Below are 14,165 nucleotides of genomic sequence, written 5' to 3' on the forward strand. Positions count from 1 at the left end.
AGTGATTGATTGATTGATTGATTGGCAGATTGAGTGTATGCAATATACTGTAGCCTAGTTGATGTGGTTAGACTGTAATTCTGCACTGAACCACAGCAGCCTTTGATGGCTGTTGCTGCTGCTGCTGCTGCTGGTTGTCCATCTCTCAGGAGAGGGCTGCTATGGATTTCCAGAGCTGGTCGGCCCTAATTGGTTTCGATTATTCTCCCCTGCATACAGTACAGTAGGCCTTTCCGCTCTCCCTCCACGTGCTGGAGAGAGTTCTGGACTCAGTAGCTTGGCACTCAACTGTGTCATTTATAGCCGTCTAAGAAAAGACTGCAACAGAACTGATTTTTTTTCCCCACAGTGGATGGTATTTTCTTTGAGATGACATGCAAGTTCTGTCACGAGTTTTGTCATGTTGTTATGCAGGCAGAGGAATGTGTTTGTTATAGGCTATTAGGCTATGTTTTTAAACATTTCCTCATCCTCTGGTTATTTTGCACAGTCCTCTGGTTATGTTGTATTGTATGTTAATGAAGTGTTTATTGTTAGGCCGCCTTCTTCCAGGGTGTCTTAAAGCAACAGCCTGTTTTAATGAGTGCGTTTTCACTTGTAGACATTCCTTAATCGATGTTCTCTTGTGTCCTCCGTGCCTCTAGCCGTCAGAAGTGAACTCCCTGTGCAGAGCCATCTTCACGCCTGCTGCGTCTCCATGACTGCGGCACAGACCAGCTGACCCCATGGCCCAGATCTCCAGCGGCAACGGCCACCTTCCGGGCTCGCCCGGCGTGATGCGGCCCCGGGGGGTTGTGGGTAAGGAGGAGGCCCTGCGTATGGAAGAGGAGGCCCTGGCCAAGCTGCAGCGCGACAAACGCCACCCGCTCCCCACCTCTGCGTCCTCCTCCTCGTCCCTGTCGTCCCTGTCCTCCAGCAGACCCTCCGCGAAGCCGGACGGCGCCGCGGGTCCCGCGGCCGTGGCGTCGGGTCGTCCGGAGAAGGACCTCATCGTGTTCCCGGAGGCGGAGGCGAAGAAGCGCGGAGGCGAGAAGGACGCGCTCAAGAACATCGACGTGAACAAGCTGACCAACGCGGAGCTGGAGAAGATCCTGCTGGACACCACGTTCGACACCAACATGAACAGCAAGGTGACGCGGCCCTCCTCGCTGCTCAACTGCAACCTGAGCGCCTCCTACCCCGGCGGGCACGCCTACAGCCCCGTGCCCTTCCAGCAGCACGTCGCCAGCTCCCCCTGGAGCTCCTCCGTCTCCATCTCCTCCATCTCCTCCACCTCGGCCCTCTCCACCCCCACGCACCCCCAGGCGGCCGTGTTCCCCTCCGCGCCCTTCCCCAAGCCCGCCTGCCCCTTCCAAAACGGCTTCACGCCGCCCATGCCCGCCTACCTCCCCATGCCCGGCTTCCAGCAGACGCCCTTCATGCCCTTCACGGCCATCCAGGCGCCCGTGGTCTTCCAGCCGCCCACCGTCTCCCCGGAGATGGCCAAGCTCTTCGACAAGATCACCAGCACCTCGGAGTACCTGAAGAACGAGCGCTCCTCCAGCATGGAGATGGACTCGGCCCCGCCCAAATCCCTGGAGCCCGCGCCCCCTCCGGCGCCCGTGGACCCCCCCAGCATCAGCCGCTTTGAGTGGCTGGACCTGGACCCTCTGACCATGCGCAAGGCGGAGCAGGAGGAGGTGGCGGGGGCAGTGGCCCCCCCAGGCTCCTTGTGCCCCCCCAGGCCCGGGAGTGGTGGGGAGGGCAGCGCAGCTAGGGACCCCTGGGACGCCGTGCTGCTGGATGAGCCAGAAGCTGGGGCCGCCAGCAGCAGTAGCAGCACACCTGACCAGGTGAAGGCCTCCACTGTTCGCCGGGCCTCGACGGGAACGGCCGTCACCAGAAGCCACTCCCTCAACATCCCAGCGACCTCATCCAATCACCATAACAACCAGGTGAGGGCTGGCATTGATACAGCAACCAGAAGCATTACCCAGAAATAATTATCGACATGTTTTGCCTTGTCCAATGTGAACCAAATCCATTAGAGGGCAGGGACTTGGCACGTTGACTGACTGCAGCCTGTAGTTGTAGCCGAAGCTAAGAGCTAAGCTTAGAGCTCAGCATTTCTGTGCTGATGGGAATGTATGATACAGCCAAAATATGCCTTAAGAAAAAGATTCATGTCATTATTCCAAAGTGGTGTCTAATCAGTCTGTCATATTTTGACAAACTCTTTATGCATTCATTTGCGTCTATTAGTCAGACAATGAAGATGAAGAGTAGAAATCAGACACGCCATCGTGTCACTTTGTCAGAGCTGAATTGACACCTCATAAAGAATTCCCAGAGCATTGCCAAAGTCTCTGGTGGAGTAGCTGTGTGTTTTTATTTTCATAACGACAAAACGAGACAACTAAATCCACTGCACTTACTGAACCAGACCTGAAGCCTTTACCAATCTTCCTCTCATTCCCATAATGGCGGGCTAGATTCACATGTTGGATCCCAGAAAAGGTTTGGTAGTGCAACCCTGTTCTTCTGCTGTTTCTGTCTGTTTAAGTGTTGTTTTTTTAGGAATGTGCGAGTTTGTGTCCATTTGTGGAAGTTTTGGTCCATGTAGAGTCCACTCTCCCATGCCAAGCTGGCACAATAAAGTGCAGATTTTTTAAGTCTTATTTCCTCTTGAAGAGAACAAAGTGAACTCCATTATTTCGAACCACCATTTTATCTGACGTTTGTCTTTGACTGCCCTGTGTTTGAGTCAGAAAGAGGATTTCCTGAGCACACTCTGAATGAGTAAGACTGCTCAGTCCTGTGTGTGTGTGTATGTGTGTGTAAGTTTGTGTGTGTGTGTGTGTGTGTGTATGTCTTATTCCCAGAAAGCCTGCTTCCTGCCTCATTGTGTAGCTTGGTGTCTAAACTGGACAATCGACCGCTGTCACACATTTCCCACAGAAAGTGGGGGACTGCCTGTTCTGGTTGGCCCTCCTTCTGGATTTTTCTATGGCGGCTGGGAGCTCTAGCAGTATACAGTAGTATGAAGCTACTTCCCATGGCTGAACTTTCTTTGAAATGGTTATGGATTGTTTTAGTCCATGGCTTTGTTTATCCAGTTGTATTTAATGGTATCTTCGTGGCTGTGATTTAGATAAGGTAAAATGTAGCCTAATGGTATGCACTCATTTAGAAATCTGAGGCTACTTTAGGTCTGAGGCTGCCTCAGCCGACTGTTGGGTCACCTGTGCTGTTTTATGTGTGACAGAGTTAAATCATTTTCCAGGATACTCAGTCTTCTGAGTTATTTTTCGGTGTTTTCTGTTACAATGAGGATATACAGGACATGGACCAAAAACAGATTCAGACCTGGCTGGATCATATGATAAACCTGGAGTCCCTCACAGTCACCTGAGCAGTAACACACACACACACACACACACAGAGAGAGAGAGAGAGAGCACTTTCCACGTGGAGGTGTAGAATTGTTCAAAACAAGATATGCTACCTCGGTGTCCTTGGCTGACCCATTCCCAAAGCTCCGGGCTGACTCTTATCACCAGTCTGTGGCATGACTTGAAAGCAGAAAGTCTTCCGTTTGTTTAAGATGCTGGAGGAAAGGCAGAGCAAAGGGAATTTGAAAGCTAGGCTACTGCTGCATACAGATGTCGCCTCTCCTCTGTCTGAGTGTAGGCCTAGTCCATGTGGTACTGGAAAAAAAGTGTGTGTGTGTGTTGTCTCAGGGTGATGTGTGTGTGTGTGTGTGTGTGTGTGTGTGTTGTCTGAGGGTGACCTGAGCAGCTCCCTCTGTCCTGCACGGTCTCATCTGATACGCCGGTCAGCCAGTTCCGCCTGCTCTTGGTTGTCATGGCAGCCGTGTATCCTAGCAGGCCCTATGTACGGAACGTTAGCTAATCTGGCCGATCTCGCTACTGCGCTAGCGTCAGGTTACCCCTGCAATGGGGTCACCTGATACCCCAGCGTCATGGACACACTTTCCTCAAGAGTGTGTGTGAGTGAGAGAGAGATATGCCTGTGTGGACATGCAAACATGTGAGTGTATGAGGGTATGTGAGGTGCCAGAATAAATGCACTAGCAAGTCCCCGTGTGTGAGTGTGTGTGTCTGTTCCTGTGCCTTGTTGTGTGTGTGTGAGTGAGTGTGTCTGCGTATTTGTATCTAGGGTGATGTATGTCAGTGTTTGTGGTTATCCGGCTGTGTCAGTTTTGGATTAGCTGTGTAAAGTAGGCCCACTGTTGAGTGTCATGCATCAGCGGCTGCTGTTCCAGCAGCTCCGCCGCTCTCTGGTAAAGAGGAAGAGAGCGCGCGAGCCATCTCGCTGTCCAATCAGATCATGGCAGATATCCTACAGGACAGATAAAGTACAAATGAACTAACTCAACTTAACTTCACTTAACATGTTTACATCTACAAGCAGAAGTCTCTCATGCTGCTAGTCAGTAGTGAGTGGACCTGCTTTTTCCCTAACGACTACAGTAGAAGCCTATTTAGTCCATTCGTTGTAACCTTAGTGCTGACTCTAACCTCTGCCCAAATCCTCGCCCAGGCCTAAACTCTATGCCCCTTTTCTGAAGCAGACTATGAGGCTGGAAACTATGTGATAATTTGTTTGGGCACCGTTTGCCAGTGAATGAGGTGTCGGACAATTATGCCTTGTAATTGTAAAATGCAATGTGCCTGAACTTGAACCCTGTAATATGCCTGGACTTGAATCCCAGAAGTCTTTAGCATGCAGACTAAACACATGACATCAGTGCATTCCTCAGTACTCCTGAAGACTACTGTAACTGAGGAGTCATGGTGCCTGTGTGTGTGTGTGTGTGTGTGTCTGTGTGCCTGTGTGTGTCTGTGACTCTGTCTGTGTTTGACTATGGGTGTGTCTGTGACTTTCTGTCTATATTTGTATGCTCGTCTGTCTGTGTATGTGTGTCTGTGACTGACTGTCTGTGTTTGTCTGTGTGTCTGTCTGTCTAGGTATGTAGCAATGTGTGTGAGAAGGAGCGACTGCTATTTCTCCATCTCTCCAAGTTCCCTATACAATGAAAAACACCACTGGCCTTTGACTTCCACTGTAGTTCAGAAGTGAAACGGCCTTGATGATATTCAGACCCAGCTCTTCAGCCTTTGGCTTCCCTCCCTAGGCCTTCTGTAGTTCCCATTATTGATGAGGTTTCTGTGGGGTGGCTGGCTGGGATGTGACGTGCTTTGGCCCACAACTTCATATGCCCACAGGCACGACTTCCTCTGTGCCAGTTTAGTAGCAGCATTCAAGTGCTACAAGTAACAGCATTCACACATTTCACTTTTAGGTGCTTGAACGCTGCCCAGACAATGCCTAACAAACCTTGACATTGAGAATGTTCAGAAAACCAATTTCCTGAACTAAAAAGAGTTAGTGTACCTTAGCAACATGTCAAACTCAAAGAACCCCATCCAAAAGAGACCTACAAATGGCACACACAGACCCAACTCTTGGTGTTTGGTGGCATTTTTGGGGTGGGGGCTAGGGTGCAAGCACCTTAAGAAGTAGCCTAAACAGTTTGGTGGTTGCAAATAGGTCATCATTTCTTTGGTCAAGCAGTCATGTTGAATTCAAGCATCTTGGTATGATAACAAGCAAGCCAGTTTGCCATGAGCATGAACTGATGTGATTCTTACCAGGCACGCGAACAGGTAGGCCGTCATTGTTCTTTTATGGCCCAGAGCCGCTCTGAACAGGGCGAGGTACTGTATCAAACCTACTTCCCGATTGTTCTCTCCAAATGACAACAACAGTGTTCAAGATTGTGATTACGCAAATAGCAGCACGTTGTTCGTTCCACACAGTGGAGCGTAGGTCGAGGCCCTGTGTGATCTGCAGACTGCACGCTCTTCTCCTTGGCCTGCAGCCAGTGGGTTCGTGGCCGCTCGGCTTCTGTTGTCGTCGTCGTAGAGAATGCAGTTTTATGTAGGGCAGCCGCGAGCGACCGAGCGCGCGCACTGGAAAGGAGAAACGGATGAATAATTTCTGAATGTGGCGAGTCACATGATTGCTCTTCACCGCTTCTCTGCGCGTATTCTTACCCCACCGTCTGGGTCTGTGTTGTCGTGTGAAGAAGAGGAAACGCGACAGGCTTTCTCACGTGTGTCTGTGTGTGTGTGTGTGTGTGTGTGTGCGCGTCTGTGTGTGTGTGCCTGAGTGTTTGAGCATGAGTGTGCTGTGGCAGTCCTGCACAAAGCATGCCTACTGCCAACTTTCCGGACCTGCATGCCCACTCCAGACTCCCGCTGCCAGTGTTGGGTTTGACTCATCGGCGTGTAAACAGCACTCCGCCTGCTGCGTAGCTTGTGTTGTTTACCAAAGCTAAAGTAAACAAGAGCTGCACCAGGGCACGGAGGCTCGAGAAGGGCCCAGATGGTAGCTGGTTTCTGGAGCGACTCCAGACCTGATCTGGCACGGAGCTGCACCAGGTCAGGGTCGGATCCATTACAGTAGCAGCTGATTATGGGAACCGGGCTTTGATTTAATGCTGCGGAGAGCTCGCTATTCTCTCTGAGTGGCTGGGCGCTAATATGAGGGGTTGAGGATGTCAGCTAGGGTGAGAGCGATGTGAATGCAGAAGAACGGATGATTCATTTCAGGACTCACACACACACGCACACACACGCATACATACAGACACACACAGGCTTTCATCAAACGCAGACAGACTCAGACACAGGAAGACCAACAGACAGACAGGCAAAGACAAGTTGATGTCATTTGCACCTTTGCAGATCTAAACCTCAGGCCTGATTCTGTGCAAAATGATCCTCAAAAGTAGATGGGGGCTGGGGGGGACATTTCACTGGCTTACACAAAATAACAGTCTTTCCCAACTCCTAGCCTCAGACACCGTTTTCCTCCTCAGGAAGCTCTGACATTCCCGGCATTCCGATCATTCCTCCTCCTGTCTAGGAGGAGCCGCAAGCTCCTCGCCTCAGACTCCGCACTCCAGTGCCGATGTCATCATCGGAGGCATCAGCATGACTCCGCACTTCCCTGTCAACTTCCCGACAGGAGGCGAAAGTCCTTTCCCACTAACAGGAAGCCTAAGTGGGGCAAGCAGTGTCCAGTCAGCTCCCTGTCACTGTTCTCTGTAAACTCACTCTGTGTGTGTGTGTGTGTGTGTGTGTCTCTGTCTTGTCTTTCAGCTCAATAAGGGAAGTGCAAAAGTGCTCACCAAGTACCCCACCCTTCTGGACAAGGAGGCCCAGAACCTGGAAGTTGTAGCCTTCTGTGAAGACATTGCAATGTAAGCTATTTTGTGGTATCTGTGTGTGATTGTGGGTGCGAGCGTGAGAACGTGTGAATGCTCATTTCTCCATTCAAGACCAGACCTGTTCAGAAACCACAACTGTATTAGATTATCACGTCAAAAGACACATTCGCTCCTATTCGCTTGTGTATTATGGGGATACTAGGCAGCTTTGCTGGTTGAGCAATGCATAAGATCCCTGTTAGCTACATGTTCACTACTAGTAGGCCACGTGTCTCTGCTCATGATTGTATACATGTGAGCTTGGTCGGATGTGATGCATGCATGCTTGTGAATCTTTTTAGCTTTTAGATGCCAGTGAATGCATGTCCTGTACTGTATGTGTGCATGTTGGCTTGTGTGTCTGTATGATCAAGGTTGTGCATGCCATTACTGTATGTGCTGTATCAGAGATTGTGCTGTTCTTCTGTCACGTGAGTGCGTGCGTGTTTGTGCATGTAAAGCAAGAGAGTGCATGCACAGACTTTTCCCGATGTGTGTTCTGTTTCTGTGAGTCAGCTTTCTTGGTGCCTTGTTTGGGTGGGGCCTTCTCTACTACAGTACTGTACATACCTCCCCCATTTAGAAGCAGAATGTCAAGCAGCACACAGTAACACAGGCCATGGTGCCCCCTACCTTCATGTGCTGTACTGTATGTAGACACCACTGATGAACCAGATGAACAGAGATAGAACATAATTTGAGATTCGAAATGATTAGTAGATTTCATTCACATTCATCTTTTAGCTCACTGTACAATTAAAAGCACAGGAAATGAGTGTCAGCTATGCATTGTGTACATTATTTTGCTGTCAGTAGCTCTTTCACGTAATTCCAATATGGCTGGGAATATGGCTGCATAGTGCTGTACTGTAGGTCATAGCTTGTGTTCCTGTATTCATATGATTTTATATCCTAATCTTAGACCGAGGTTATAGCTTGTGTTCCTGAATTCATATGATTTTATATCCTAATCTTAGACTGAGGTCAAACTGGTTTTCCTGTATTCATATGATTTTATATCCTGATCTTAGACTGAGGTCAAAGTTCGTGTTCCTGTATTCATATGATTTTATATCCTGATCTTAGTCTGAGGTCAAAGCTGGTGTTCCTGTATTCACATGATTTTATATCCTGATCTTAGACTGAGGTCAACGTTCGTGCACAGTGACCTCTCGACAAACCCTGGCTACGTTCTGAGCCCGGTGATTCCACAGAGGGACGCAGGCGGAGACAACAACAGCAGCGTGAAGGTCTCCATAGAGATCTCCGACTCCCAGCAGCCTGTCACTTTCACCTGTGATGGTAAGACCGCATCTGTTTCTCCATTCAACCCGATTCAGCAGTTTACCCTCCGTTGGGAATATGGTATTGGATGTTTCGACTTCTCACAGTAAGATTGGAGTTTGGCGAGGCAGATTTGGTGTGTTATGTTGGGTTGGGTGTGTTCTAGTTGTTGATTGTTTTTGTGGTTGATGTGTGCCGCCCTTCTTGGCCCGAGATCACTTGCAAAAAGAGATGCAAATCTCTTAAGTGATTTTCCATGGTTAAATCAGGGTAAACAAAAAAGCAAACATCACCCTTCACCTTAGATATAACAAGCCCTTGGATATGTAGGAGCAGCTTGAAAATCTTTAATTTGAGCCCACTAACTCCAGACAGCAGGACTGCCACCAGCCAGGACTTACAGACAATCCAGAAATTCTCAAGAGATCTCAAGATGTTACACACAATCCTTCCCTTAACACCCACTTAGCTGTTTTGAGTAAAAGCTCATGTGGATGTGAAGTGTCAGTCGGATGTATGATTGTGTCTGATACTGTCCAGATCTGCACTAGAGGCCGGCAGCAGAGCGTTAGTTAGTGTGAGCGCTGGGAGCTTGATTTGCTGTGTCTGTCGGCAGGTTGTTCTTTGGGAAGAACGCCCACTTTCCCTCTGTGTTTATGCAACGGCGCAGTGTGCAGTCTGTACTTCAGCCCCTCTGCCTTCTGTTCCCACTCTGATCATACGTCTTGCTCCGTGTGTCTGTGTGTGTCTGTGTGTGTCGGTGTCTCTGTGTATCAGTATGAGAGAGAACGATCGTCTTGAAATCCTCTCATTGGCTGACCCTCTTGCCCATTCCTGCGGCGCTGAGGAGGCCAGTCTGGTGAGTGCCCGGTGGGTCTGGTGAGCGGCCGGTGGGTCTGGTGAGCGCCCAGTGGGTCTGGTGAGCGCCCGGTGGGTCTGGTGAGCGCCCGGTGGGTCTGGTGAGCGCCCGGTGGGTCTGGCTTGGGGTGCTCTCCAGGCGGCCTGGTTTTGGGGCGCTGGGGGCCCCCTTTTCATGTCAGGTCGTTAACCTCGCCTCCTTCCTGGCAGAGGATCAAGACTGGCCTTTTGTATGGAGGAATTCAGCTGGCTGGCCCGCAGCTTGGAGGATGCCTTTGTCCTCGGCTGTCCCTCTGAGCACATACTGAGTTGCTGTGTGTGTGTGTGTGTGTGTGTGTGTGTGTGTGTGTGTGTGTGTGTGTGTGTGTGTGTGTGTGTGTGTGTGTGTGTGTGTGTGTGTGTGTGTGTGTGTGTGTGTGTGTGTGTGTGTGTGTGTGTGTGTGTGTGTGTGTGTGTGTGTGTGTGTGTGTGTGTGTGTGTGTGTGTGTGTGTGTGTGTGTGTGTGAGAAACAGCAAGCAAGAGTGTGTTTGTGTTTGTATGTGTGTGTGAGGGATAACATTTCTGTAGATGTGTGAGAGCGCATGGAAGAGAAAGAATGTCTTTCGGAGAGTGTGAGTGTGTGTGTGTGTTTGTTTTTGTGGATAAAGGTGTGCGCAATTTACACACAGAGCTGCAGAAAGTAATCTGTGTGTGTATGAGAGACCGAGTTTATGATGTGAGGTGTGTGTTTGTGTGTGCGTGTGTGTGTGTGTGTGTGTGTGTATGGATCAGACCCAAGGCCTAAGATACCATGGTGCCACCCTGCTCCTGCACTGCCCTTGTGTCTGGGCAGCGGGGAGCCGTGATGGTCTCGCCCGCGTCTCCTCTCCTCTCCTCTCCTCTCCTCTCCTCTCCTCTCCTCTCCACCTCCCCTCTGTGAGACGCTGACCCAGTTAGTGCGGAGATGCTGAGACCGCGCCGCAGTAGGGAGAGAGATTTAGGATCAGTGCTGCGGAACAATGGCCCTCAGTCCTCCGCGGAGAGACCCGGAGAAAGAACCCCCGGAGTGGCTTTCTCTCCCCTCGGCCTGCCGGAGCCGTCCGGCCTGCATCTCACGCCCCCAGTGGGCCGAGAGGCTGGTGCACTCTGGGAAGGGAAAACGAGACGCGGGCGGATCGGACGAGCCTGTGGCAGAGCCCACCTGGTTTACACAGAGGCGCAGACTGGCGACTGCGCTGACTAGACACAAAATGGCGTCTGGGTTTGTTTAATTCGAGATTAATGCTAAGCTCCAGTGTGGCGGCCTGGTCATTCCTCGGATTCCACAGCAGATTGTGTGAGAAAGCACGGGCTGGGCTTAACCTCAGGCAGGTGTAGAGAGCTGGGATCATTGTTATTGCTGCGTCTTTCTCTCTCTCTCTCTCTGTGATGAGATGAATTGTGTTGCATCTCCGCAGTAGTTGACCAGTGGGGTGTCCTACGAAGCAAGTTAGACAAATCTAGGTTATCTGGACATATCGAGGCTGCACAAAGCCTTAACTCGGGTATAAAGTTAAGTGATCCTACGACAGCAGCTGTGATACATTTGTCAAACTAGGCTTTCAGCTCAGATCTGTGCGCGTTCTCGTGGTTGGGGTGATTTTGACCAATCGGGAAACGTGGAGACGCACAAGACAGCCTAGGTTTAAAAACGATTACTTCCGCATTTATGAGCGGTAGCGAAATCTAGGGTGGTCTTTTTTAGTGTCTAACCTATAACATCAAGAAGTCGATGGTCATCAGATATTGTATGGCATGCATGTCCATAGTAGTGACATATTTGCACGCACAACATAGTTAAAAGCGCCTTCGAGATTCAAAATGTTTGCAGAGGCGGGGCTGAACCTGTTCAAATTATGACAGATTAGCACACGTGAGATAACTTCGTTTTTCAAGATAATGGATTGGTTAGAATTGGTCAGAGGGCGGTGATATTTCACGATTTGAGCTATAACTAAGCACATAACCCGCTCCCGACCGTTTGGTTGCGAGCATAAGATACATGGTGATACAGCGACGCTAAAACAAATCCACTTTCGTATGACAGCATACCCTGGTTTTGAGCGCAACATACCTTGCTAAGCCACTAATCGAGCTTCGTAGGACACCCCACAGATTGTGTTGTTGTTTGTTGTTGTGCTGTTGTGATTTCTACTCTACTCCAGGCCTAAACAGTTGAGCTCCAGAACCACCACCCCTCCCTGCGCCACCCGATTGGGCATGAGGTTTTGCGCACCCGTGTGTGTGTGTGTGTGTGTGTGTGTACAGTGCTTGTGTTCAGTGCTCCAGTTAGCGTTCCTGACAAAGATCGTTGCTTGGAGTGGTTTAATTTGTGACCATAGACTCCCCTCCCCTCCCACTCCCTAGTGTGCTGTCCTTGCATTCCAGAGCCATGTGGGTTGCCCGTGGTGACGGGCCAGGCCCTCTGGCTGCTGACGATGTGCCATTCTCTGGCCCTGAGCGCCCCGTCCCCGCAGGCCTCTGTAGAGTAGACCACCCCACTGAGCCCGTAGAGGCACAGCACCCCTCTCAGGCCCTGCAGTGGGCGAGGAGGATGGGGAATGGATGTGTGTGTGTGTGTGTGTGTGTGTACAGCAAGCCTCCAGCTGGATGTCTCTCCTCCTTTCCCAGAGACACGCAATATGTTTTGCGTCATGTTTTATTTTTTTTTCTCTCCGTCATGTATAGGCCCATTTACGTGCATATAATACACAAATATACACACACACACACACACACACACACACACACACACATACATGTAGAGACTCACACAACACACAACATCTATCTGACTAGAATGTTCCGTTTCTGATTCAGAGATCCAGAGGCCCATTCCAGTACTGGGTGTGTACAGTATGTATGTGTGTGTGTGTGTGTGTGTGTATGTGTGTGTGTGTGTGTGTGTGTGTGTGTGTGTGTGTGTCCGGAGCCTTGGGTGGTGATGCGTGGGTCTGTGGGCTGGCACACAGAGCGGAGACCAACACAGCGAGAGCGAGAGCAGAGCCACATGGCAGGACTCAGAGGGAGGGGGCTGACCAATTTTTGGGCGCGCATTCTCTTTATCTACCCTCTGCTGGAAAGGAGGGAGAGAGGGGGAGAGAGAGAAAAAGAGGGAGGGAGGGGGAGAGAGAGAGAGAGAGAGAGGGAGGGAGGGAGGCAGGCAGGCAGGGAGGGACTGATGCTAATGCACGCTAATGCTAGCTATGCCTTGGCTCAGCCAGCCTGCTACTCCACCCCTCCTAGAAACCCACTGCCGCCCTCCTCAGCTGACCTGCGAGAAAGTTGAGGAGGTCAGCCCTTCCCCTGCTCCCTCTCCGCTCCGCTTGTGAAACCAGAGCAGCCCTTGAAAGACGTTATTAAAACGTTTCTTTTTCGTGTTTCCTGCTATCGACGAACAGGTCAAGACGTATTAAAACAAACTCCGGTGCTTGTGTGTATTCTGGCATGGTGCGCGTGGATCTGGGGGAGGCTGGGTCTGCTGTGGAATGTGTTGCATAGGAGAGACGCCAGGAAGGGGTGGGAGTGGGGTGGTGGGTGACTGAATCCAACGATTCTGGGTGGTGGAATTAAGCAGAGGAGACAAGATCCTAAAACCAACAGTGGGCGAGGGGCGGCTCCCGACAGGGGAGGGGGATTGGGGCTTGGCGCATGGGGGGACATGTCAGGCCTGTCAATCAAGTGACATGAAGGGGAATCAGTAGAGCCAGAACACATCAGAGGCGATAGGTCTCCCTATACAATATACATTATACATACATTATATTTTATATTATATATTATTATTATTATTAAAAGGAGCTTTATTGACAAGAGGTTTAGGAAAAGGAAGGCCGCCAGTAGCAGATCTGTAAAATTGAACCTGTTTCATTACAGGGTGCCTTGAACCCCTACTGGACCAGGACACCCTACTGTACATCAGTTGATTGTTGACCCCCCTGGATTAGCAGCTTCTCTAACTGACCGCTAGAATACTTTAGTAAGCCTTCTGAAATAGTGGGCTATTTGGTCTCTTGACTGGACTCTCTGACTCTGTTTCTCCCTCCTCCTCTCTGTCCCTCGCCGCTGGGCCACAGTGAGCTCTCCGGTGGAGCTGCTGATCATGCAGGCCCTGTGCTGGGTCCACGACGACCTCAACCAGGTGGACATCAGCAGTTACGTGCTCAAGGTCTGCGGTCAGGAAGAGGTTCTGCAGAAGTAAGTTCACATCGTCCTCTCTCTCTCTCTCCCCCGCTTTCTTTCTCTCTCTCTCCTGCTGTCTTTCTTTCTTTCTTTCTTTCTTTCTCTCTCTCTTGCCCTCTCTCTTTCCCCTCTTTCCCTCACTGAGTCAGTCTTTTTCTCCTCTCACGACCCCCTCTAGCTGACACTATCTATGATAAGGACACAGAGTTTCATGCCTGTTGTATCTCAGAGTTGTTCCTTCTTGGAAGCAGACTGAAATGATGGGCGAAATGCCTTGTTCAGTAAAATAAAATAAAAATCAGCAAATGTAAGTCAACCAGTGTGCCGTGATTTTACACTTTTTTTAGGATTTAGGATTTTTTTTTTTTTCAGACTGAAATGATGTTTACCAACAATCCCCAGACAAACACACAACACGGCTCCCCATCTTAGATTCTCAGCCAGTGGTCTCAGTTACACTGCACAGTTAATCAGTTCCCTGTTTTTTCAGTACCTTGCTCATTACATCTCTCAAGTTTCTGAGGCATTAAATCCTGCCTTTGTAAT

At 50.1% G+C, this 14,165-nt stretch overlaps 1 protein-coding gene across 1 annotated transcript in view; it reads left to right on the forward strand.

Annotated features, from left to right (window-relative positions):
- Positions 1 to 14,165, forward strand: part of pik3c2a (phosphatidylinositol-4-phosphate 3-kinase, catalytic subunit type 2 alpha) — a 42,015-nt gene that overhangs the window by 5,317 nt on the left and 22,533 nt on the right. The window contains exons 2-5 of the mRNA XM_062546692.1: positions 645 to 1,934; positions 7,170 to 7,270; positions 8,418 to 8,578; positions 13,514 to 13,634. Coding sequence (XP_062402676.1) covers positions 726 to 1,934; positions 7,170 to 7,270; positions 8,418 to 8,578; positions 13,514 to 13,634 — 1,592 coding nt within the window. The 5' untranslated portion in view covers positions 645 to 725. The remainder of the gene's footprint in view (positions 1 to 644; positions 1,935 to 7,169; positions 7,271 to 8,417; positions 8,579 to 13,513; positions 13,635 to 14,165) is intronic.

Source organism: Sardina pilchardus, chromosome 10 (genome assembly GCF_963854185.1).
Source record: "Sardina pilchardus chromosome 10, fSarPil1.1, whole genome shotgun sequence".
Classification (NCBI taxonomy): Eukaryota; Metazoa; Chordata; class Actinopteri; order Clupeiformes; family Clupeidae; genus Sardina; species Sardina pilchardus.